Genomic DNA, 27,294 nt, shown 5'->3' on the forward strand with positions numbered 1-27,294 from the left:
TCAATCTGAAATCAAAAGAAGGCACTGCTAAGCCTTCCAATGACTTCAATGCTTTTAATTCACTGTTCCATCTCCTGGCTTGCAGAAACAGAATAAATTCTGTCATCTCAAAATGTAAATCAGTGAAAAAAAATCAAGCTGCTCCTGGGGCAGAATTTTATTTTTGAAGTGCAGAGTATAAGATACACAACCCTGCCAGTAGCATGGTTTTCAAGAAAGGAAAAGGCCACAAGTATTTCAGACCAAAGTCTGAACATAACAACTTTACAAGGTTAGTTTACCAAATAACGTTTATTTCATTCAAGTTCTTAAAAATACTTTTCTGTTGTTGCATAAAACATCCTAATGTAAAAAATATCCAACGGCTTAGAAAAGGAAAAGGAAGGCAGGGAAAGCAAAGCATGAAGAACAGTCCCCAAAACGTCAGGACTCTATTTACAAAGCCTCGTCGCACAGAAAGTAAAAAGAGGACTACAGTCAGTGGGTAGTGTGTCGCCCCTGACCATCAGGACTGACCCATCACACTTGTTCTTCTTGCTATGGCAACAGTGGGAGATGAAGGCCTGGGAACCCCAAGAGGAGAAGTGAAAGGGCTAGCCCCAAAGGGCTAGATCCGTAACCACCAGGACAGATCAGCTGCGGGGTGTGTGGAATGTCACAGGAATGGCCGACTCTTTGGCTCTTCTGAGGGCTGCACCTGGGAGGGAGGGTTTGTTAGACGACTGACTACAGGTGTGCCTCACGGGCTCCTCAAGTTGCAGATCATCCAAGGGGGGCCCCAAGCAATACTGAACAGTCCTTTGGGGGCACAGAAGGCCCTAGTCATCATCTTCATCCCCTTCATCATCAGCTTCTCTTTTCCTTTTTTCACCTTTTCCACTCTCCTCTTCATCTATACAGGGAAACATAGGCAAAAATGTCCCATAAGTGAATGTGACATGGCTGTATTATCCCACATATCTATGATAGAATCATATAGTTATAGAATCATATAGTTGAAGAGACTACACACGGAGGCCATTCAGTTCAAACCCCTGCCATGCAGGAAAGGCAGTCAAAGCACCCTGACAGATGGCCAACCAGCCTCTGTTTAAAAGCCTCCAAAGAAGACTTTAAAATGCACTTCAAGGCAGAGTCCCACTGTTGGAACAGCTCTTACAATCAGAAAGTTGTTCTTCATGTTCAGGTGGAATCTCCTTTCCTGTCATTTGAACCCATTGCTCCATTAAGTTCTGGTCTCGAGGGGAATATAAAACAAGCCTGCTCCCTCTTTCTTATGGCTTTCAAATGTGTTGTCGAAGGCTTTCATGGCCAGAATCACTGGATTGCTGTGAGTTTTCCAGGCTGCATGGCCATGTTCCAGAAGCATTCTCTCCTGATGTTTCAGCCATATCTATGGCAAGCATCCTCAGAGGTGGTGAGGTTTGTTGGAAACTAGGCAAGTAGGAGTTCAATATATCTGTGGAATGTCCAGGGTGGGAGAAAGAAGTCTTGTCTGTTTAAGGCAAGTGTGAATGTTGCAACTGATCACCTTGATTTGCATTGAATAGCCTTGCAGCTGACTACAGCCAGAGAAGTCAGCCATAGCAGAGCACCTGATGAACCAACCTGGACACAGCATATTACTTAAGAACACAGAAATGTTGGACCACTCATCAACCACCATGTCAGAGTACACAGAGAAGTCATTGAAATCCACAAGCATGTTGACAATTTCAACAGAAAGAAGGAAACAATGAAAATGAACAAAATCTGGCTACCAATATTAAACTCTAAAACCAGGACAGTAAATAAAGAACAGCTCTCAGGAAACGGGGAAATTTCAGACAGGAAACAATCAGGGGCAGCTAACACCTCCCAACAAAGGATTCTCCCAAGCAGTAAGCAGCCAGGCTATTCAATGCTAATCAAAATGATCAATTGCAACATTCACACTTGCCTTAAACAGACATGAGTTCTTTCTCCCACCCTGGACATTTCACAATTATGTAAACCCCACTTGCCTAGTTTCCAACAGACCCCACAACCTTTGAGGATGCCTGCCACAGATGTAGGTGAAACGTCAAGAGAGAATGCTTCTGGAACATAGCCATCCAGCTCAAAATACTCAAAGCAATCCTTTCAAATATTTAAACATGGAGATTATGTCCCCTCTCAATCTTCCCCTGTGTATTAAGCCATTCCTCAGAGGGCACGGTTTCCAGGCTTTAAAGGCTGTAGAAAAGGGGAGATTCAGGACAGCAGGGAACTGGGAGGGTGAGGCTTAGACCCTAACTCTCAGTGAGAACTGTCTAAAAAACGGACGCGAGTAAAATAAGTGATTATTGTTTCAATACTTTCTGGTCTGCAACCATCAATGATATCCTTTCAAACCAAAGCTGACACAGCAATTAAAAAGTATTTCAGGTGTTAAGGCACCCTCAACTGAAGAAAGACCAACAAGGAGAATGTCCTATTAGTATCAGGATCTGAAAGCTACTTGTTCATCACAAACACTGGAGCTTACACCCCAAGATACAGCTTTTGTATACCAAGCAATATTATCACTGTAGTCTTTATTTTCACTTCTGTTCTAACTGGAAGGCTTTTCCTCCACATTTACATTCCTATGCAAAGTATGCAGTGTTACCATCATACAACTAGGAAGGCACAGTTGACACCACTATGTGCCCATAATGAATCATGTATGGGCACACAGAAGCACTCAGTTTTCAATTGCAGCTTTCAATTTCTGTGAGAAACTGAGACTGTATCACTTTGTTTTATATTTTTGTGCTTAGAAATGAAGCACAGACAGCATTTGGAATTTGATGGTAACATTTTGATTTTTTTAATGTTCTAGTTCTAGGTGTTGAACAGCAATGGCGTAGGACAGATGAGATTTTACGATGTTGGTTAATATTTAAATCACTCACAAATGCATACATAATATAAAAACCAAAGTTCAGAATCAAGGTCAAAAAGGTGTGGAGATTTGACTGTTGTTTTTGTTACTTATCCCAATGTTTTGAATTGGATGGCCTACACATTTAAAACACTGACTGCCACCTATCTAACATTTCCCATCACCACTCCTATTATCATAGTCATCAACAATAATTCCATCTTACCACTTTCCCCAACACACCATAAGCAGCTCACTGTTAAAAGCCCTTACATACCCTTCCTAAAAGGCCTGCCAGAACAGAAAGTTCTTCTATCCTTGAGAATTGTAGTCTTCCTACAACAGTGTTTCTCAACCTGTGGGTCCCAGGTGTTTTGGCCTACAACTCCCAGAAATACCAGCCTATTTGTCAGCTGTTAGGACTTCTGAGAGTCAAAGGCCAAAACATTTGGGGACCCACAGGTTGAGAACCACTGTCCTAGAATAAAAGAGTTTGCATGAAAAAAAATTGAACTCACCTTCATCCTCTTCCTCCTCCTCTTCATCTTCCTCCTCCCCGTCTCGTCCAAATTCTTCCTCCTGAAAAAATAAAGAGCAGTTAACTGCTGAAAGAATAGGGCTTTTTCGTCCACTGGCAAAATCATCCCTGGGCAGGCACTCAATTTATGTTAAATTAATGAAACTTGAACTGCAAGTTCAATTATTTCAGTTTTCTTGGAGATGGGCAAACAGTTTGCTGTTCGAATTATGAGAGTGTACACAAATGGCACAGTTTCTGTCAATATTAATCTATTTCAGGGATTTCAATGCAAAGAACAGCAGTGTACAGGATCAGCTACCCTTCTGGCTACTTGTCAGATAAAACCTAATGATTGCAGCACAGGGAGGTGAAAAGGCTGGAGATGCTTTCAACCAACCTCTCCACTGATTTCATCTTCCTCATCTTCTTCTCCCTCTCCTTCTTCATCCTCATCCTCCTCATCAAACTCTTCCTCCTCACCATCTTCCTCTTCCTCTTCCTCCTCCTCACCTTCTGAAAAAGAGACAACGTTCACACATCTTCCATAGAAATCCAATTCTGCTAGCCATGAACACAAAGGATACATGTTACATTTATATTTTGCGCCAACTAGTGGATGCTACAGTTACATTTCTAGAAAAAAAACGATTTGTCCATTTCTAAAGTTTACATTTACAGTCATCATTAGCAAGACACACTATTTTATTCCTTTACTTAAGAATGATCCTTCTCCAACAGTTCTCTCAAGTATGGTACAAAAATGATTTCAGCCGAAGTATGATATAAAGTGGGCCAACTCAACTCAGCTCTTCAACAGAAATCTTCAGTTAAATTCTAAAGTGACATGAGCAAAATGAGTTTTTTAAAGGTAGCCATACCCGGGCACCAGCTCCAGCCCACCATAAATACTAGCCTCACCTTCCTCGTCTTCCTCATCAACACCATCTACTTCAGCATCAGAGTCAGAAGCTTCTTTATCTTCCTGATCGTATCCATCCAGGTAGGTGAGTTGAGGAAGAAGCTTGAAAACACTCTCTCGGTAGTCATTTAGATTTGTTACCTCACAGTTGAATAAGTCAAGGCTCTTCAGAGAGTCCAATTTTTTCTGAATTATGCAGACAAGGCAAAAGTGTCAATTTAATAATCAGAGCAGAACTATCTTTACTTCACAACTCTGCCTCAAGCTTTGGTTGGTCTAGAATAGTGGTTTCCAACCTTTGGTCCTCCAGGTGTTTTGGACTTCAGCTCCCACAATTCATAATAGCTGGTAAGATGGCTGGGAATTCTGGAAGTTAAAGTCCAAAACACCCGAAGGACCAAAGGTTGGGAATCACTAGTCTAGAACCTGGTAACACAAAAGGGTTTTTTTCCTAATTTCTCAGTGCATTTTTTTTTGAGGAAATGATTTAGGAACATCACAGAAACAGCAATATAGTTCCCCCGAAGTGATTTCAGCCTAATACCCATTATTCTTCTTACAAGGTTTTTTTCCCCCCGTCAGGAATGACTTGAGAAACTGCAAATTGCTTCTGGTGTGAGAGAATTAGCTGTCTGCAAGGATGTTGCCCAGGTGACACCTGGATGTTTGATGTTTTACCATCCTGTGGGAGGCTTCTATCGTGTCTCCGCATGGGGAGCTAGAGCTAACAGATGGGAGCACACCCCGTTCCCCGGATTCAAACTGCCGACTTTTCAGTCAGCAGTCCTGCCGGCACAAGGGTTTAACTCACTGAGCCACCGGGGGGCTCCCTTACATAAATGAAGTACAGTAGAGTCTCAATTATCTATTTTTATTTTTTTTAATTACTAATTTTTATTGCAAGTTTTCTAAACATGTACAGCGAAAGAGTGAGAACATATACTAATAGAAAAGTAAGAAAAAGAATAAGAGAGCCCAATAACCCTCCCCACCCCCCAATACCTATGTAAACATATAATAATGTAGATTAAAAAATACGAAACAAAAAAGGAAAAAAGAAATAAATAAATAAAAAATTGACTTCAGTTCATTTTCCTTTAACCCACAATTATCCCGTTTCTATAACTCTCAAAAATGTAATTAAAAAGAAAAAACTTTCTTCTATCTTCCAAGAATTATTCCTCCTTTTTTCTTTCATTTATTTTGGATTTGTCTTTATATAGCTCTCAAACTTTGTCCAGTCAGTCATCTTAATTCCTTTTCCATTACTCTGCTTTAACATATATGTTAATTTGTCCATGTCTTTAATTTCCATAATTTTGTCTATCCATTGACTCTTAGAAGGGGTCACATCTTATCTAAGACTTGCTTATCCAACGTTCTGGATTATCCAATGCATTTTTGTAGTCAATGTTTTCAATATATCGTGTTATTTTGGTGCTAAATTTGTAAATACAGTAATTACAACATAACATTACTGCATATTGAACTACTTTTTCTGTCAAATTTGTTGTATAACATGATGTTTTGGTGCTTAATTTGTAAAATCATAACCTAATTTGATGTTTAATAGGCTTTTCCTTAATACCTCCTTATTATCCAAGATATTCGCTTATCCAAGGTTCTGCTGGCCCGTTTAGCTTGGATAAGTGAGACTCTACTGTATACCAAATGGGAAACCAGGGGCTATCTGTGTGCAGTGAAATTTGAGCTTCCATCAGCCCAAGGGCAATCAAGGATAATTGAAAAATATCTGCTAGGAATACATCTTCACTCCATTTGCTACAGAATCATTAGAGTTGGAAGAGACCATGAGGCCCATCTAGTCCAACCTCAAGACACACTACCTATTGATGTTTAAGCAGGACAACCCCTTACCACTTCTAGAGATTCAATAAAAAGCCATTCTTGTTTAGTCGTGGAAACATTCTTGACCTCAAACCTAATTTCAGGAAGCCAATAATATACTGAAATCCTTAAATGAAAATGGTTCAATAAAAGGATCTCTTATCACCAATTCCTCAATTGCTATTCTTATTTAAATGAGTTATATCAAAATGGTTTAAATGGAAAATGGATTCCTAGCAACTGAGTTGAAGTTACTGAATGTGATATATCATTCTAGAAACTTTGTGATGAAATGACTTTTTGTTGAGAGTTTATGTAGTAAAACAATTTCATCTTTTTTGAGACTATAAAACCTTTATGTTATCCTTCTTGCAACTGTAAACCTTTGCTCTTTTGAGACTGTACAACCCTTCTGATTTTAAAGTGCACAACAGAAAAGTGGGAGTTTGCTAAATAAATCAGTGACATACCAATGGTTCCAAGGTACCAATGTCCTTCAGTTTATTTCCACTGAGATTTAAATGTGTGAGGTTGGGAAGTTTTTCTGCTAATACATCAAGACCCCCAGAAATTCGGTTGTCACTGAGTTCAAGCTGCAACAGGGAAAATAAAAGGAAATAAACATGCATATCAGTAAAAGGGTGGTTAGAATCCAAATATAGCTAACCTTGGGTTACAAAGAATATTTGTAAACATACACATATCAAGATTAAATACTTGCATCAAAACTAAATACTTGTGGTTTTGTATGTTTTTATGAATTCAATATGAATTGTTTTTAATACTAATGATGTTTAATAGTATATTAATAAAATAAAATATATTTATATATTTTAAATTACATTGTAATGTTTTTAATGTTAGCCTCTTTTGAGTCTCCTTATGGAGAGAAAAAGCAGGATATAAAATAAACACAATAATAATAATCTAGCAAAAATACAAAAACCTCTTACACTTAACTCTGTTGCCACAGTGACTCCCACTTCTTACATAAATGCCTAGCTATATTATGCTACAAATTTAACTCAGGGTTCTACCTGTGGAACTATTATGATTCCTTCTAAAGAACCCCAGAAACCCTAATTAGACGAATTCATCTGCTAAACAAAGGCATTGCTTTGCTCACAAAACTACAGTTCCCACAAAAAAGAAGAAATCCTATACACACTTACTTGGAGTAAATATGAAGCAAGGATGTGTAAGGTGGTATTTAAATGCACAGTAGTAGAAATGTCCTTATCCTTGGAGTTTAAATACCCTAAAAGCATCAGATCCTTTCTGATCTTAGAAACTAAATGGGGTTAGCTCTGGCTACTATTTAGATGAGAGACAACCAATGAATAAGTGTTGTGAGCTATATTTCAGATGAAGAAACTGGCAGAACCAATATTGCTTGCCCAAAAAAACCCGTATGAAATTAATAGGGTCACCATATGATGACAGACAACCTGGAGGCATATACACACACAAACAAGTCCTTATATCTTTTTTAAAATTCAAAAGAACTGTTGAAATCCAAACAGGGAATAAAAACTGTGAGTCAAAATGTAGTATGAATATACAATGAATTAGTTACATGGAGAAGAAGTAGAGATAACTGGTAGATTACTGCTGTGGAGTATTGTCCTACAGGTCCGAAATACATATGGAAGGTGAGGAGAGCAGAAGTGATCATATAAATGCTGACGGAAACCCAAATCAGACTAGCCTTCAAAGGGAGAAGACTGGAAGTCCTTGATTTCTCCAGGTAGTTTATATGATTCCTATTTATTGTGTGCAAAGATAATAAACAGATAGCATTTTTCTTTGACGCTGCCACTGTCTCTCTCATTTGTTGGAACTTAGATGTTAATTTTGCATTAAGTGTGGTTTTCCACACCTTGACATACTTTTGGATATTTAGATTCTTTCCATGTCTTCAGTGCTGAGCTGTTTCGAGCCTTGCTGCTGCAAGGAAAATATTAATGAGTTGTTTATGAGTAAGGCTTTTATTAATTTGCCCTAGAGGATATGATCTTATTGGACATTTCTGAAGTAAATTTTAATTCTCCCATCCAAAATATTTTTACTTGAGGGCAATACAGCTACATATGCCAAAGAGAAAACCTTTTACAGCAACTTCTCCAGTATAGTGGAGACATGTTATGATGTATAAAGTTTGATATGAATGATCTATATGTTGTCTTAGACTTTCACTGTAATTGTAGTATCTTTATAATCTGAGATTGTCATATGTAGCTCCACTAAGTTTCTGTGAATGTGGTACCTAGATCAGATCCCAATCTTCACTCCAGGATTCAATTTATACAAATTTTACTTAGATCTTTGACTATTTTGAGATTCTCAATCCATTCTATGTGATCAGATGCTTCTAAAGCATAAAGAGAAAGACAATTAGGCTGTGATAATTTTCAACCTTTTGGCACAGTAAATGATATTTCAAATGTTTCGGTATTTGATATCTCAAATGAATCCTGCCTGATCCAAATTAATGAAGGCATTGATTCCTGTAGCTTAAATTGATGTCGAGATTCTATAATCTTGGATAATTAGGCAAATCAGTCTGTAAATCCCTTGTATTTTTCAACAGAACAAATGGAATCACTAGCCCTATCTCACAAGCTTCATTTAACAGAAACATAAGTCTCTTGCTCAGCTGTTTTCTTAGAGCAGCTTGATGACCAAAAAAATACAGTCATTTTTATAAAAATGTCTTAGAAACTATATATATCTGATGATAGTCCAAAATGCTCAAATAAATTTGGATAATCAAAGCTGGTCCAGCAAAATCGTGTATAGACACACACTAAGTGTTACTGTGTTGGTTGCAGCCCTTCAAGGTCTCCTGGGAACCAATACAGCCCCTGAACCCTTCCCACCTCTATTTTATAGGTTCAGAAGTATAATTTGCCAAGTTATACAGAATGTCAAGCAAACTGTATTTAGAGAAGCAAAATTTCTGATTTCATCCAAATTATCTAAAATAGGGAGACTGAATTTTAAATAGGTAGAAAAAAACATACAGAAAAGGGTACTCAATACAAAATTACAAGGGCTTTGATCATTTGATTATAGAAGCTCTATGTCTGATCAAGGAAATCTTGCACCACCAATGCAACTCAGGCATACTGGTGAAACAAGTCTGCCCTCTGGTTTCAGCCACTTATAAAATAGCTTCAGAAACAAATAGCTGAATGCCCTGAGTACATTCTTTATATGCAAATTCACCTTTTAAAAGCCCAATGCTTTTAAGAAAAGCAGCTTCAGAAGTAGAATTTGCATAGAATCTGCCCACTACTTCTCCTCTTTAGACCCTTCCCAATCACATTTCTCCTTGGCAGAGTTCCAACCATAACACTTCTGCTCCATATAGGTCTTTACAACCCTACTGGGGGCAAGCCACTTGGATGAGTGAAGCGAAGGGAAGGGGTTAGCACCATATCATTTGCTTTAACTCCATCACTGAAGCAGAATTTCTCTAGGAAAAATACCCAAGAATCTCTGGCTACTTCATAAGAGAGCCCACCATTTTCACATATGTTATTTTAAATTTACTACACTTTCTCAAACTCCTTTTACACTTGAAATATCTGAAGATTTAAACAGACAGACAGTTGTCATGTTATACTATTTAAAGGAATTCATATAAAAATAGTGTCCTTTAAAAAGTGTTAAGTATGTTTAAATATAACAAACACACTGCACTGTGTACTTTATTATATTTTTCCTCTATCACTTCAAATTATTTTGGGTTTGAGGGAAAAATACATAAATTTATAGAGCACATAAAATCAATGTGGCAAGCTAAATATAAATCAAACCCTAACCAATTTAGTCTCTGGAAAAAATTCTGAAAATTCCCATCACAGGTAATTTCTTTTTGCAACTCTTCTTTGTATAGAAGTTACAACACTAAACAAGGGCAGTCTTTTGATCAGATTATCCCTTAAGTCACTTAACATATTACAAAAACCCAACCCCAAAATCCCCCACACAGTTATTAATTCATCTCTTGGGGGTAGAATGACCAAGGGAGATATTGAGTACTCATGAAGTTTGAACTTCTCTCCCAATGTCTTTGGCACATGTTGTTTTAAACTTCATCCACAAGTGAACTTTCTAACAGTGGTGTAATGTGTCTTAATGTTTGCCTTACACATTCATTTATTGTAAATATATTTGCGACTCATCCTGTCATAACCTGGAAAATGAGAAGTAGTGAAGAAAAAAGGAGAGAAGTACAAATTAAAATACACACAGCAACAGGGCTTTGCAGCTCCTTCTAGTCAATACCTCTACTTCCCACAATTCTCCAACATGAAAGAATAGAAGACATCTTACCTTTTTTAATTTGGGGAGCTTTGGGAGATTCAGTACAGATGCCAGTCCCACATTGATTAAGCTGAGAAATTCCAAGTTGACAAACTCTCCTGATAGGCCCTCAATCTTGCCTTCATTTGATCTACAGTTGTCAAGAACAAGTTCTTGGACCTGAAGTAAAACAAAAACAACACTCATACAGCCTTAAAAAGAAAGAAAACAATACCTCAGCATAGAAGGGACCCTAATAAAACTCAAGACAAAAATACCAACCTAAATATTTTGATTAATCATAATTAGTACCACAAATATATCTGTGTAGAAAAACTTAAGAACAGATGTGTTTAGCATGTATGACTATACCTAATACAGTAAAAGCCAACAACATATACGGTAAGCATGCGTAACAGAACTAATGTACATTTGGTCCTCTGTATCTATGCATTCTGCAATCACAGATTCAATCAACCATAGCTCAAAAATATTTGACTAAATAAAACAAATAAAACCCTTTTGCCATGCACTAAGCACTGTGCTGATGTGTAGACATGTCTTGCTGCAGTCTCCTTCCATTTTACAGACCCTCAGTTGTTTACCATTTTATATAACAGATGCCATTTTACTAGGCCATTGTATATAAATGGGAAGAAACATCCATGGGGGAAAGGGTCCTGGAAGCAACCTGATTAAATACCAAGGGCCCACGGTATATAGAAACCAACTACATGCTCCAAGAGAGTTCTATAGTAGTGCTCCCTTACCACTGCTTGCCCACTATCTTTTTCGCACATTACCTGATGATACCAAGAGGGCAAAGCAGTGAGTGGTAGGAAGAGGAATGCATTGCAGTTGGGTGACTGTCCCAACTAGAGATAATGAATACAATATCCTACATGAGCCAACCATAAGACAACAATATGCAAGGAAACAATTTGTCCAAATTATACTTCCAAGATCACAAAAACTGTTACATTCAAGGAAATGTTCTGGCTGAAAACATTGGTCAATCTTAGAAAGTGAAAGACGATTTCCACTCTTGGGGGGAGGGGGGGGATGGGACAGCACAGAGCATGTTCCTATTAGGCATGTCAATGCTTCTAGCTGTAAGTATTAAGAGAAAGTAGCTAGCTACTAATATTCCCTTTTGTTCACATGATAATCTCCAAGAAAGAGCTGTATTTACTTCATTAAGAGCCACCTAAACGCTCACTCTATTGTTGCAGCAATATATATATTGAAGTAACAATTTTCAAGATGATATTTTTGCTAACATGTTGCATTTATTTCATTCAGTTTCAAATATACCGGTATATTTGAATAACTCCTGGTTAAGAATTCCAGACCTCCTCCAAAGAAAAGGAAATCATCAACATCGTTTTAGTATTATCATATGTATGACTATTACAGGAGACTTTTGTTAGAGCAATATAAATTTGAACAAATCTCTAAGCTACACAAAAGGCATGGGGAGTGGAAGGAAATCTCTGAAAACAAGTGAAGGCAATTTTAGCAAATGTGGAAGTAGCATCCATCAGGACCCATTGCATATGTTTATGTGGTTTGAACCAACTGTCCATGAAAAATCTGCTCCTAAACTACAACCGAAATGCATTATTATAAAAATATAAGTGAAACAGAACAGAAGCTCGCATTTTCTGCTACCAATAATGGTTTTCAATGGTCATTCTAGTCTTCCTGTTCCCTTAGTTAAAACCACACTACTCTTGCACAAACCTGCTGTAGTTCTAAGGTCTGCTGATGCTAAAAGAAATTTGACAAAAGAAGTTTTAAAAGCCCATAAACGATAAATGGTGTGGAATGTTAAAGGATCAAGAGGTGAAAAGAGAAAGAAAACTAACAACCAAATGGAGGAGAAATGGAGCAACTGGAAAGGGAAGATGTGAGAGACACACATATTTATGGTATGGAAAGAATCATCACGTGATCTAGTTTAATCTCTTCTTGCTTTGCACCAAGATGCCATTTTAGAATTTCTTCGGGGAAAGCAGTAAGAGATGTCAAATGAAGTTGAAAGAGAAATATAATATTTAAATGGAGCAGTGACTTCAACTGTAGTGTGTCCTTCCATTCCACCCATTCATCCGTAAAAGAGACCAACCATGTTCACTTGGCAGATATTACTGACTAGTGGAGCTGGAAGGAGAACATAATGGAATAGCTATAATTACAAATTGAAGTATTCTACCTTGCAGCAATTTTTATATATGGCCTCACTTGAACAAAATATATTATGGCTTATAAGCTTTTCTAAAAAGTTTAATACTAGCACTCAACTGAGGATTTAAAAGTACTGTATATGTCATCTTATAGAATAAGCATGCTTGTCAAATTAGTTGATAATCTAAATTTTGGTGCAACACGAAATTAACAAAGATGAGAAAGGTAGAAAAATTTTCTGTTGGAAAGTCAGTGGAAAGAGACCAGGAAAAAGGAAACACATCCCTCTGGCTGTTTTTGTAGCACTAAATCCCCCCCCCCCAACCAACCAATCTGGTGAACTGCCTTCTGAAAGCTTCTAGATAGAAGACACTTTTCACCATCTTTCACAGTGCAAGGATTCTTTCTTGTATCAAGTGACATTCACTCTACACTAAACTTGAAACTGAAGCCTTTTAATGTAATCCTGTCCTTTTTTACTCAGAAGGAAATTTAAGTATATTCAGTGAGGCTTATTTTCCAGTAAGTAACTTTCCAGTAAGTAACTTTACAGCTTTGACTTGTGAGAAGACTTAGCAAAGGTACTGCAGAAATACAGTGTGTTTCAAACCAACCCTCTAAATGGAGAATATCTCATTAGGCCTTATGTTGTGGGGGTGCCCCCTTGCAAATGACTGGGGCCAAGGGCTATTATTGTGCAGGTAATCAGCAAACGTACCAACAGCGGCCAAGAGCTCTCCCTGAGCTCCATGGTCATCCGGCAACAGAGATGGGGACAGCCAAAGTACGGTGCCCATCCAGTAGGGCCAAATGTGTGAGGTTTTGTGAAGTGTGAGGTTTATGTTGGTTGTTACTGTTGTATGTTGTTTCTGCACTTTTTGTATTTTGTGTGTTCCACTTTTGAGTGCTTTGTGAGCCCCTTTGGAAGATGGTGGTGGGGTATAAATAAAGATGATGATGATTATTATTATTATTTAACTATGCCCCACCCTTTTAAGGGGCAAGGATTTCATTCATGGGCAGATCATGGTTGCAAAGATACCACAATTTCAAATTGGGTCCATATTTTTGAAACACCCAGTATAGAGAGGCTATGGTAACTTGTTACTATAGATTGAGCATGCAATCTTAGCTTACATGTAAATCAATAGGCTATAATGTAATTCAACTCAATGAAGTATGCTATACATTCCCCTTACTAGAGAAGGAAGGTGACCCCTATAAAGTTTAAAAGAAGGAATGCAGAATTGTCATTTGCTAAGGACTGTGTATTTCTGTACAAAACATGTAGTTAGAAAGGCTAAAGGGGTGAGCGACAAGCTGGGAGATTCAGTCTTCAGCTATTTATTTATTTAAAATGTCTACATAAATAATCAAATTAACAGTTGCTATTAATAAAACAGAACTCAGTGCATGAAAATGCACTCTAATTCAGGCAGATGAATTCCCCCGTGGTTTCCCAGCAAAGGAGGTTTGGCCAGAAGACAAACAGCACCAGTTTTCTCAACCAACATAGCAAAGAATATCCAACTTTCACTGCCACTAATCGTGGAAAAAATAGAAAAATGTCCAAGAAAAAAGGGTGTGCTAGGGAGTTTATCTGCTCATGCCAAACCTGGTCTCACCCAAGAGTGAAGTGACATATATTTCAAGGGCTATTCCATATTGCAGTAGAAAGTGTGCATCAGTATAGATAATTTCACCATTAATTCATAAGAACTAAGACCTACCATAAGCCATAAAAATAAAGGTGCTCAACAATATTAGGTTGCTATCCTTGCAGCTATCATAATGAAAGCAAATGCCACATGCAATTGAATTTATGTGTAGAATTAGCAGTGCTTTTACCAGTATTTCCTACTTGTTTTAAAAGATATGAAAACCCAATGGCATTCATGTTCCTTCTCCTAGTCATGCAACTGAATGTATCCAAAATAACTACCCCCCCCCCCCCCCCGTTCCATTTGACTCAAGCCTATTCCACAGGGCAATGTGAGTTTTCAGAATAATCTTTCAAGAAATGTTTAAGCAGTTAGATCTAGTGTTAAAGAAAATAATTAGAACCAAACAAATTGCATAAAATCTTCCCCTGAACAGCAATTTTAGTGAACAAACTGTCCAATCACATTATCATAAGTTAAAAAGTTCATCATTAGTGTAACATGTCTTTTTGTCACTGCCAGAAGGCAAACGAACCATGCAAACAGGAAAGGAATAGCTTGCCCTCAGTAAATAGAAAATGGCCACAGTATTAGTCATTTGTGAACACATTTTCTACAAATATAGTTTTTAAAATAGCCGAAATATCCAAAATGATATTCAGCTAAATATGTCTATTTTATAAGCCAAATAAGTTTTTCATGATTCTATTTCTCAGACTTTTAAATGAGTAAAGGAATAACACAGACACAAAAGAACAGCACAGTAAAAGCATTTATTGCCTCAGGACTATTTTTAATGTTTAAAATTTCAGCTGTTGGATTAATTTTTTTTGGGTTTTTTAAAAACAAAATTCTCATTTTGCACAGTTCTTTCATTTCACCAAAGGTGGCAGTACCAATTAATTTTCTGTCATCTCCTTTCCTCCCTGCATATCACAGAGTCACTAAAACGCATTGATCTAATTCTTGCCAATTTTTTCTAAGAATATCTGGAAATGGTATTACTTGTATAAACTGCTTGTGATGTTTTGGGACAAGGCAACTGATACAGAACAGGTTAACTTATGCACAGGTTTAAAAACATGCAAGCCTTGTGCCGAGTTATTAAAATATAACTGGCAGAGCAGCATTACGGCACTCCCAGGAGTAAATGCACAGCTGAACCAGGAAGCATAGATCAGCACCAGAATTATGCAATTCTGCATCAAAGCACCAAAGCAGCAAGCAAAAATACAGGAAATGCCAATTTCAACTTGCTGAACTTGTGGCACTCATACATTAACATACATGCAAAACTCTCCTGTGACTACTAAGGCCCCTTCCACACAGATGAATAAAATCTCACATTATCTGCTTTGAACTGGATTATATGGCAGTGTGGACACAAATATAGCTGTGTGGAAGGGCCCTAAGAGAGAAAAGAGACAAACTATTACCTAAAACAAGCTGGTTTAATAGAAATCCTTTCATATAAAATGTCTTTCACTTATTAAGATGTATGAAAGAATATTCAAAGCTGCTATTCAAAAAAGGGCAATGTCACAGAGCTCTGCAATTTCGCAAACCCAAGAGCAGCCGACCAAGCAAAATGTTGAATAACAGTTCACTGTCAAGGAAGGAAGGGTTTTCAAAATGGCCTGAAAACCATTCTGGAACAAACATGTGACGAAGAGACACTAGTATTGCAGCCCCTTCCACAGTCACTATATCCCAGGATCTGATCCCAGATTATCTGTTTATCCCAGGTTATCTGGCAGTGGGGACTCATATAATCCAGTTTAAAGCAGAGAATCTGGGATAAGATCCTGGGATATAGGGTAGTGTATATGGCTATGCAACTGCCTTCCTGGTGAGATTAGATCAGCCCCCACCTTCCTGTCCTTCAGAAAGATGGAAAGACCTGGCTGTGGGGCCTAGCCTTTGGGGCAGTGCAATGAGGCAATAATAGGAAACCTACACCACTGATCGGAGCCAAGCATGGGGTCTTGAGTTGGTTTAAACAGCTGATTTTAAAGTAGACATAACTGTTTTTAATGTTTGTGTATATTTATAGTTATTTTATGTCCCGGCATAGAATGCTTGCTGTATATATGTTGTGCTCTCCCCTGAGTTCCCTTCGGGGTGAGAAGGGCAGAATACAATTTTTTTTAAATAAATAAATAAATAGTGTGGAAAGGGCCTGATTCTCACCTGAGTGAGAAAAAATGGGATATAAACATCAATATTAGTAATGTGTTGCCGAAGGCCTTCATGGCTGTAATCACTGGGTTGCTATTAGTTTTCCAGGCTGTATGGCAATGTTTCAGAAGCATTCTGTCCTGACGTTTCGCTTACATCTATGGCAGGCACCCTTAGAGGTTGTGAGGTATATTGGAAACTAGGCAAGGGAGGTTTATATATCTGTGGAAGGTCCAGAGTGGGAGAAAGAACTCTTTGTCTGTTGGAGGCAAGTGTGAACGTTGCAATTAATCACCTTGATTACCATTGAAAAGTCTTGCAGCTTAAAGGCTCGGTTGATTCCTGCCTGGGGGAATCCTTTGTTGGGAGGTGTTAGCTGGTCCTTATTGTTTCCTGTCTGGAATTTCCCCGTTTTCAGAGTGTTGTTTATTTACTGTCCTGACTTAAGACTACACAGAGAAGCTATTGAAATCCGCAAATATGTCGACAATTCCAACAGAGAGGAGGAAACCATGAAAATGAACAAAATCTGGCTTCCGTATTTTAATAATTCTAAAATCAGGACAGTAAATAAAGAGTAACAATTTAAACAGGGAAATGGCCATACAATCCGGAAAACTCACAGCAACCCAATATCAGTAATATTGACTGTGCCACATCTACCAAAGGGGCCTCCAGAGACACTAAAGAAAAAAAGAGCAACTTAACAGACTGAATCTACTCTTTTACCAACATATTTCTCCACTCCTTTGGCTATCTTCACTCCTTACAAATATATTTTCATTTCACATGCTTCAAAAGCCAAGACATTATAACAAGGTCACATGACATGTTGGTCCCTTGACCTTTGAGGGCCTTTGCATTCTCTTAAGGATAGAAATCAAACAGAATGAACTGTTTGGCACATGGGTGAAAGCCATGAGTGCTAGATGGCTTCACTTTAATTCACTTAGTGGCATGCCTGCTGTGCAAAGCAAGGGAATTTTTTTAACAAAGGGGAGAAACATATGCTAAGAAATGTGTTGTTGAAGGCTTTCATGGCCGGAATCACTGGGTTGCTACAGGTTTTCCGGGCTGTATGGCCATGTGCCAGAAGCATTCTCCCACATCTATGGCAAGCATCCTCAGAGGTTGTGAGGTCTGTTGGAAACTAGGCAATTGGGGTTTATATACCTATGGAATGTCCATGGTGGAAGAAAGGACTCTTGTCTGTTTGAGGTAAGTGTGAATGTTGCAATTAATCACCTTGATGAGCATTGAATGGCCTTGCAGCTTCAAGGCCTGGTTGCTTCCTGCCTGAGGGAATCCTTTGTTGGGAGGCGTTAGCTTGCCCTGATTGCTTTCTGTCTGGAACTCCCTTGTTTTCAGACTGTTTACTGTCCTGATTTTAAAGATTTTTAATACTGTAGAATAGCAAACCACAGACCACCTACTACAATGCAATCTGAGCCCTGCCACATGCACAATGGAGGATCTTCTTATAGCAACACAAAAGTGGCCAGCTACTGGTCAAAGAACATTTAGAATAATGCCAAGCTTTTAACTCTGTGTCTGTTTTTAACTGCATACAACTATACTCTCTGCTTGCTTCTGATACAATAAATAAAATAATACTGGTAGCCAGATTTTGTTCATTTTCATGGTTTCCTCCTTTCTATTGAAATTGCCCACATGCCTGTGGATTTTAGTGACTTCCCTGTGCAGCCTGACACGGTGGTTGTTAGAGAGGTCCAGCATTTCTGTGTTCTCAAATAATATTGAAAGAGCAATGACCCAGGACAGTTTAAGGACAATGGCTATGTCTTTGTGTGATATACGATGTTATTTTATGGGATGTGTTTAATAATGTTTAATGTTTCATTAGAGGAGGGTCAACTTTGATGTTTTATACTTTTTTTATCGAGAGCATTGAATTGTTGCCAACACCGTGAACCGCCTCGGGGTTGAGAAGGGTGGTATATAAATACAGCAAACAAACAAACATGCTGTGCTCTTTATTTGCTGTCCTGATTTTAGAGGTTTATGTATCTTCGGCAACATCTATGGCAGGCATCCTCAGAGGTTGTGAGGTATATTGGATATATAACCCTCACCTGCCTAGTTTCCAACAGATCTCACAACCTCTGAGGATGCCTGACCTAGATGTGAGCGAAACGTCAGGACAGAATGCTTCTGGCACATGGCCATACAGCCCGGAAGACTCACAGCAACCCATATGCTAAAGAAAGCTGGTTTCTGTGTACTGCTGACTGTGAAGGCTGGAGGAAGAACAATTTATTGGAAATGTGCAGATAAGATGCTGCCAGAAAAAAAAATAAAAAAGGGGGGAGCAGAGAGGAAATGATTGCTGAAAGGGAAAATAACCAGACAGAGACGGTCAAAGTTGGGACATATTATGAGAAAATGCGACTCACTGGAAGAGCCCATCCTGCCTGCTAAGGCGCGAGGCAGCAGGGAAGAGGAAGACCGCATTAAAGATGGATGCCGCGGCCCTGAGCCGCACGCAGCAGCCGAGGCCGGGCTCTCAGGACGCGGAGGCCTCTCCTCCACGGAGCCGCCGCTTGATGGCCGTCCACAGACAAGGAGAGCTCCTTCTGGCTCTCCCCTTGAACGCTTGGCTGCTTTAACTGCGGCTTTCGAACCATTCCCTCTAGTTTGGTTTTCAATCGAAGGGGCAGATCGAATGCCTATCTCTTTAAATAGACGCCCTCCTTAAAATCACAAAGGGTTTTTTGGGGAGGAATCTAAATTACACCGTTTTTGTTTTGTTTGTGAGAGAAGTTTTTTGGCGGGAAGACGAGCGTTCCGAAGAAGGAAGGAGGGAGGGAGGGCAGCGAGGGAGGAAACCAGGGCGCGCGACCCCGTCCTGTTCGCCCGCTCGCGCGCGCACGCGCTCTCTCTCGTTTAAAGGGGGGAGGGGGAAGGGCGCGCGCCAGGCGAAGGAGGGCGAAGCCCCAAGCTCGCGCTCTGTTGGCGCAGCAGTTGCCCGTTTAAGAACGAAGGGAAAAGAAGAAAAAAAACAAGTGTTGGGGGGCGGAAGCTGCGAAGGAAATGGAACGCGGTGGTGTGGTGGCTGTGCGCGCGCTCTCTCCAAAGAAAGTGAGGCGCCAACCGCTTCTCTCGCTCTCTCTTTCGCGCGCGCGCGCGCACTCCAAAGGAAAGTGAGGCGCCAACCGCCTCCCTCGCGCGCGCGCTCCCTCTCTCTCTCTGCAGGCAAGCCCACGCGCCCTCCAGTAAGAGACGCAGCGGCGGAACAACATGGCGGCCGCAGAGCCTCTCCTCAGCCGCTGGAGTTCTTCCTCCACCCGCCCGCCCGCCCGCCCTCTTTCCTTCCCACCCCCTCCGCGCCCGCTTATCTTCGCCGCCACGAGCTCCGTCCCCGTCCCCTCAACCTCCCTCAAAAGCCGCGCTTGTGAGGAAAGGGAAGGGCAAGTGCGGCCCTGCTGCTACTCTCGGCGCTTTCCCGCCCAGAGGCGGACTTACATCCGGCGGGGTCCGGTTCCGCAGCTCCAAGTGGATGCGCTTCTTCATGTCCATGTCGGCGTCGTGTGGTGGCGTCGTCGTCGTCGGAAGCAGCAGCAGCGGCAGCGACGGTGCGGGCCCGGAGTCAGGCCCTGTGCGCACGGCGCGGAGTGGACTCGCGGGGCAGCGCTGGGGCGAGCGAGGGAGGGAGGCAGAGAGGCAGGGGGAGTTGCGAAGGGCGGGAGCGCCGAGCGCCTCCTTCGTCGCCGTCGCGACTGCAGTTAAACTGGCAACGAGGCCTGGCGAGGAATGGCTGAGCGACCGGCAGGGGGCGCCGAGGAGGAGGAGGAGGAAGGGGAGCCGCCTCCCGGAACCCCTCCTCTACCAGCCGCGCCTCCCTCTCTCCCTCGCCTCGTCTTCTCCACAGGCATGGCTTCCATAGCTCTCGCAGGTCCATCCTCTCCTCAGCGCCCGCCTTTGGTTTACAAGAACAGGATTTTCGTGGCCTTCTCGAGGCCGGGAGTGGATAGAGAGCTGCCCTTGATCGCTCACACTCAGGAATTATTATTATTTACCACATTTATATTACGGATTGGTTATGATAAATGGAAGCTCTTGTATATGCGATCCAGAGAACAATAACATGCCACTCAGGGTTGCCGAACAAAAATACAGGAACTTTACTGATGCCAAGAGATCAAGAAAGTACAATTTACAGTGTTCCCTCTGATCACTGTCCACAGTTATAAATGGTCCTTTGTCGGTCCACAAATCTGCTTCAGAGAAGAATATAGTCCTGATTCTTCTCCCTCCTTTTTCAGCAGCAAACAGGCCTCAAAATAGCAAGGCCCCTCTGAGTACACTCCTCTCTTCCACTAGCAGTACTCAGCACTGAAAACGTGTCCAAACTGGTTCTACAGCAGCAGAACAGAAAGAGTATCAAACCAATCGCTAGGTTTTTGCAGGCTCAGCCAAATGGCTTCATGCACTTCATTTTCCAGTTAACACACACAGCACAGTGCCTTTGCAAACCATGACACATGGCTCACACATTGTGAGCCATGAAGTGCAGCTTTAGTAAGTATTTTTCTACCCCGCCACCATCTCCCCGGAGGGACTCCGGGCAGCTAACACCGGACAGTGGCCCGAAAACAGTAAACAAGTACAATTAAAAACATATTACAATGAATAAAAAACAGTAAAATCAACATTATGCAAACAATACATTACATTAAGCATAAAAGCTCATTAAAACAAAGTAGGTAAAAGTAAAATAAAATAAAACGAACCACCAGGTTGGTGGAGGGGGGATAGTATGGAATGGCCAAATTGAACTAAAGTGCCATAGTAAAGTTATAAAGTGCTTTGGGGCAGAGGACAAAGTGCAACCATTTCTTGACCGTTGGGTGGGGATAAACGTCTAATTTATTACAAGAACTGAGAACAGTGCTGAAGAATATGTTAAGTTAATTTTGGTCATGGGGAGTAATTACTCAAAAGCGCAATGAAAGAACCAAATTTTCAATTGTTTTTTAAAAGAAGCAAGGGTGGGAGCCTGTCTGACCTCCCTAGGGAGGGAGTTCCAGATCCGGGGGGCCACTAATGAGAAGGCCCGCTCCCTCGTCCCCGCCAACCGAGCTGCGATGGAGCGAGAGAAGGGCCTCCCCGGATGAACGAAGAGATCGTGCAGGTTCATGGGGGAGACACGGTCATGAAGGTAGGCAGATCCCAAACCGCTTTCTGTTCACTTTCGTCTTCAAGAATTATCTACGACATTTATATCCCGCCCTTCTCACCCGGAAGGGAACTCAGGGTGGCTTACATGGGTGTCATTTCATGCCTGAATAACAAGAACAACTAAAAGCAATTAACAATTTAAAACAACATTAAAACAACATTTGTAAACATTAAAGTATTGTGCATAAATCTAAAGCTAGATAATCATATTCATCAATCCAAAGTCAATAATATATAATATTGTATGTAAATTTAATTTGTAAGCCGCTCTGAGTCCCCTTCGGGGTGAGAAGGGCGACATATAAATGTAGCAAATAAATAATTTCCCACATTATCTGCTTTGAACTGGAATATATGGCAGTGTGGACTCGGATATCCCAATTCAAAAGCAGATATTGTCGGATTTTCTGCCTTAATATTCTGGGTTATATGGCTATGTGGAAGGGCCCTATATTGCACAGGTAATTATGCTGCGCCAAATGCTTGCTCCCAAAGCCATTATTATTATTATATTTATTTATACCCCGCTTTATCTCCCCCCAAGAGGATTTAAAGCGGCTTAACATTAAAACATTAGCACATTATTTAGAATATACAAATATGCAAAAATTAAAACACAAACAGCACTAAACAATTCAGTTGAAATCCATCAAAATATATTTCACTTAAAAACCACAGCACACTCCCCCCCCCCCCCCGTCTTAATCTTAGGGCCCTTCTACACAGCCATATAACCCAGAATATCAAGGCAGAAAAATTCCACAATATTTGCTTTGAACTGAGTTGTCTGAGCACATTGCCGTATCATCTAGTTCAGAGCAGAAAATGTGGGATTTTATTCAGATGTGTGGAAGGGGCCTCAGAATATAAAGGCAGGAAATCCCACAATATGTGCTTTGAACTGGGTTATCTGAGTCTGCACTGCTTTATATTCCAGTTCAAAGCAGAAAATGAGGGATTTTATTCAGCTGTGTGGAAGAGGCCTTAAACACCTTCTTTGCCTGTCTGGCCTGAAAAACAACAGGAAGGGGGTCGTTCTGACTTCCCTGGGAAGAAGGGAGTTCCAGAGGCAGCCACCAAGCAGGAAGGCTCGCTCTCTTGTTCTCACCAACTGTGCTTGAGATGGAGGTGGGAATGAGAAAAGGACCTCTCCTGAAGATCTCAGGAGAGGTTTGCACAAGGAGACGTGGTTAGCCAAATAGCCTGGATCCGAACTATTTAGGGCTTTAAAAGTCATAACCGGCACTTTGAATTGTGCCCGGAAACAGACTGGTGGCCGGTGGAATTGCTGCAACAGGGGGGTTATCTGTTCTCTGTAGCCAGCTCCAGTGAGCAACCTGTCTGCAGCTCTTTGGACGAGCTGAAGTTTCCGAGCACTCTTCAGAAGGCAGTGAAAACATTAAGGGCCTTTCCACACAGCCATGTAACCCAGAATATCAAAACAGATAATCCACAATATCTGCTTTGAATTGGGTTATCTAAGTCCACATTGACATATGATCCAGTTCAATGTGGATTTTGTGCAGCTGTATAGAAGGGGCCCAAAACTTCTGTTGGGAAAGTTTCCTGGCACGTTTCTGTGCTTTGTTTTCTTCTTGGGCTGAATATGAGCCTTGCCTCCTCAAACGTGGTTTAAAAAAAAATCTTATCCAGGCTTTTAATTAGCCATATTGGTTAGTGAAATAACTTTTACAAATGATTAATGCAGGTATGAAAACAATGTGTCTCCCCAACAGTTGACATTTGGAAGTTGTGTTTACATTAGAGGTTGGTCTCTAAACTGTCCTTTTCTTTATTCAAGAAATTTGAAATGAATCCCAGGAATCATTTTATATTAGATGTAAAGGCAATCCTCTAGTTACAAACATCTAACTTACAAACAACTCCTAGTTAAGATTGGGGATCAGACAACAGGAAGTGAGAGAAATCTACCCCGCGGAAGGGAAATCTCATAGAAGAGTAACTATAATAGGGAAAAGGTGTCTCAACTGAAGCTTTATCTCCAATCCTTGTTTCCATAACAAACCAAAATTTTCAAAATCCAATTTTCACATGGACAAAAAGAGGTGAAATCTTCTGAGCAGGCGCAGACAGCAAAACAAACACTACAGCGATGTTAACTCTTTCGTATGCGATCCAAAGCTTATATATATGGCTGGAGTTACACTTTAAAAATGTACCTGTTCCGACTTACAAATTCAGTGTAAGAACAAATCTATAGAACCTTTCTCGTTTGTAATTTTGTGGACTGCCTGTAATCAGTTCTGCCACTCAGCATTGAATGATACTAATTGATCATCTCATTTTAATCAGCCTCTCCCATTGCCAAATTTTTACAGAGTGCAAGCAAAATCCTTCACTTAAATCCTCTGTTGCACTTCCATTTTGTATTCTTTCCATTAAAAGTAAACATGCCAGGGGGTTGGACTAGATGGCCCATGTAGTGTCTTCTCTGATTCTATGAAATACCCACGTGAAGGTCTGTCCACACAAAGATCTGCCCATGCGAAGCAGGTGAATATATCACTGAATGAGACATGTAGAATAATCATGGGATGTCTTAAACCTACACCTGTTGATAGACGCTATAAGCTAGCAGGCATTGTCCCCCCTGATGTGCAAAGTTGTTGCCAATTGTGAGAGAAATAAGGTTGAACACTGTAAAAGCCACCCACTGTATGACTACCAGCCTCCTCCTGGTAGACTTAAATCAAAGTGTCATGACCTCATTTCCTGGTGTTGTGGGGAACCATGAAAGTAGATCATGCCTTGGCCTGTAGCACACTTGAAGCAAGGGAGAGCTGACCAGGATGGAAGATCTCCATGGAAACGGGGTGGTGAAGGGGAGGGCCAGGGTGAGGGATATGAGGTGAGAGGGAAAGCAACTGTGGATGGAACTTTGTAACCATACTATATGCTTTGAGAAATAAAAGTCTTCCAGTCTGCATGTGAGGTAATTTCTTCTCTAGAGAGCTGCAGAGCAGAACTCAAGGAAATGTTTTATGAGAACCACCACTCCTCTAAATGTTCCTCCAGCAACAGCAAGAATATCCCTCTGGGTAGCAAAATCAGCCAATTCCAAATGGATGGCCCCCCACGAGGGTCATTCTCCACAGGCAAACCAATAATGGGCAAATTGGAGGTCCCTGAACAGACTCTGAGGCGGAGTGGGCAGATCAAAAGACAACCTGGCAAAATGGCACCACCTAGAAGAATCCACCTTGTATGACTGCGGAGCAGAACAAACAAATCAGCATCTGTATTCTTGCCCACAACGCCCAGACTCATGTACAGAGAAAGAACTGTTTAAAGCCACAGACAATGCAGTCGCTGTTGCCAGTTTTCGGTTTAAATCTATTTAGCAGCTTGTGATCCCTTTATTTTATCAGTTTTAAACTTATTTATTATGCAGTGCTTTTGACATGAAATAAAAGTTCTGACTCAACATGCAAACAACTAGCAGTACAATCGCCTTCCCTAACTACTTCTCTTGATAGTTTAAATTGTTTGCTTCAAAGGTAGGTAGCTCGTGAATTGCATATAGACCCCGATCTCTGCTGCTGCCACCAAAATTCAACAATGAGAGAATGGTCCATTTTTGTTTTCAAACTAGTTGCACAGAGAGTGCATATCTTATTTTAAAGTAAACATTCTGCTCCCCACCCTCTTTTGTGTCACAACATTGCAACATCAAATGTAGACTGTGGCCCCTAGTGGGTTTTGGAGAGGTAATGAAGATTCCTACAATTTTCAAACCTTAATTTACTGCAAACATTTTCTTCCCACTGCACTGCCATAAAAACAGCAAACCCACAGTCAATTCAACATTATTTTTCCTGCCACTATGGCCTCTTCCACATTATCTGCTTTGAACTAGAATATATGGCAATGTGGACTTAGATTACCTAGTTCAAAGCAGATATTGTGGGATTTTCTACCTTGATATTCTGTCATACATTGTTTTTAATTATATAACTTTGAATTTCTTGTTTGTGCTGGGCTTCAAAACCTGGCCGCCTTCTACAAAGGTGAATCCTTTTTTGGTCTGGTTGAATTGCACTGAATAGCCTTGCAGCTTCAATGCCTGGCTGTGTTATAGCTAGGGGAATTCTTGTTTGGCAAGCAGGAGTAGCACCTCAATGAAAGAGCCGCTTTGAAGCCTGGCTACTTGCTTTGTAGGGGAATCATTGTTTGGCCAGCTTGAATTGCACGGAACAGTCTTGCAGCTTGCAAGCCTGGCCACTTTCTACCTTGTGGAATCTTTGGTTGCCCAGGTTGAATGGCAATTAATAGTCTCAGTGTGGCAAGTATGAATGCTGAAATTAGTCGCCTTGATTAGCATTTAATGGCCTTGCAGCTTCAAAGCCTGGATACTTCCTGCCTGGGGGAATCTTTTGTTGGGAGGTGTTAGCTGGCCCTGATTGTTTCCTGTCTGGAATTTCCCTGTTTTCAGAGTGTTGTTCTTTATTTACTGTCCTGATTTTAGAGATTATATTGTTCTGTACTATTATACCACAGTAAATATTATATATTATATTTATAATCTTCTATTATCTGCTTAGAACTGGATTATATGAGGCCCCTTGTACACAGCTGTATAAAACTGTTATATGGCAGTGTGGACTCAAGAAAATCCAGTTCAAAGCAGATACTGTGGATTATGCACCTTGGCATTCTGGGTTATATAGCTGTGTGGGAGGGACTTGAGTCTACACTGCCATATAATCCAATTCAAGTCCGATAATCTGTATTTTATAGGCAGTGTGGATGAGGCCTAAGTGCACTTTGCCTGTGCCCTGGGCGCCATTTTGGCTGAGGGAATTGCTAGGACATGAAATGGGTGGGGCCTAAAGGGGGCGGGGCCTACCTTTATGAGCCGTTTCTAAAGGGGGAAAAGGCTCTTCCTCGCCCTCTAATTTGAGCTGTGCCGTCCGCCAGACAAAAAAAACTATAAAGCTGAAACGTGCCGTCCTTTATCCGGGCGAACGGCAAATCCCTATAAGCTGTCCTAAAAATATTGAACGACTGAGTCTGGAAAACTTCAAAAAAAGGATGTTTATTCATACAAAGTTGTAAACTCGGCACAGATCTTAAAGTTACAGAAAATGAAACAAATTTCTATAGGTTTTAGTTACAGAATTATCCCTGGTTCCAGAAGGCAAAGGTGATTATAAAACCACTACACCCTAATCACGCTGTCTATATTAGAAGGAGAAACTCTTTCCTTCCCTATCTTTACAGCAAAGATTAGTTCTAGAAGCGACGGAATAACCTTGTTCCTCTAACTAGATTTTCTATTCCAGATCAGTATAATTCAATACTTATCTAATTTGGATAGGCTTAGATTGGCCTGGTTTTGAGGATGATTTGTCCCAGTTAGCTTTGCACAGCTGCAGCACGTTGGAAGACTATAGCCAAAATGAGGCTCCAAAATGGAGACTAGACCCTGGTAAAAAAGGGCGGTCCTAAGATGTTGTACTCTTTGACCAATCATTGCAAAGAAGACTGCAGCCAGCTCTTGCAGACTCCAAGCCACTTTTCCTGGGCCTTTGCAGCCAGAGGCTGAAACAAAATGTAAAGGAGGGAA

The 27,294-nt window shown here is 40.6% G+C and overlaps 1 protein-coding gene across 2 annotated transcripts; it reads right to left on the reverse strand.

The window, feature by feature from the left end:
* Positions 1-272: 272 nt before the first annotated feature.
* anp32b (acidic nuclear phosphoprotein 32 family member B) lies at positions 273-20,296 on the reverse strand. Of its 2 annotated transcripts, none has more exons than XM_008121294.3 (7): positions 19,992-20,296; positions 10,513-10,662; positions 6,642-6,764; positions 4,323-4,509; positions 3,802-3,914; positions 3,403-3,463; positions 273-892 (listed from the first exon to the last, which is right to left on the reverse strand). In XM_008121294.3, the coding sequence occupies exons 1-7, from the start codon at positions 20,043-20,045 to the stop codon at positions 819-821; spliced, it is 762 nt and encodes a 253-aa protein (XP_008119501.1). In that variant the 5' UTR covers positions 20,046-20,296; the 3' UTR covers positions 273-818. The 2 variants fall into 2 exon arrangements, with proteins under 2 accessions (XP_008119501.1, XP_003227936.1); XM_003227888.4 differs by having other exon boundaries at positions 3,802-3,917; positions 19,992-20,295.
* Positions 20,297-27,294: the final 6,998 nt, after the last annotated feature.

The sequence above is a fragment of the Anolis carolinensis genome, chromosome 2, assembly GCF_035594765.1.
Source record: "Anolis carolinensis isolate JA03-04 chromosome 2, rAnoCar3.1.pri, whole genome shotgun sequence".
Taxonomy (NCBI): Eukaryota; Metazoa; Chordata; class Lepidosauria; order Squamata; family Dactyloidae; genus Anolis; species Anolis carolinensis.

Bases quoted from the DNA above. Each gene is read 5' to 3' on its own strand.
- anp32b (XM_003227888.4), bottom strand. From the start codon at position 20,045: ATGGACATGAAGAAGCGCATCCACTTGGAGCTGCGGAACCGGACCCCG. The intron at 10,663-19,991 runs GTAAGTCCGCCT...GTTTTACTTCAG, and splicing joins GGAACCGGACCCCGCCGGAT to GTCCAAGAACTTGTTCTTGA. The intron at 893-3,402 runs GTGAGTTCAATT...TTCCCTGTATAG, and splicing joins GGAGGAGGAAGAGGATGAAG to ATGAAGAGGAGAGTGGAAAA.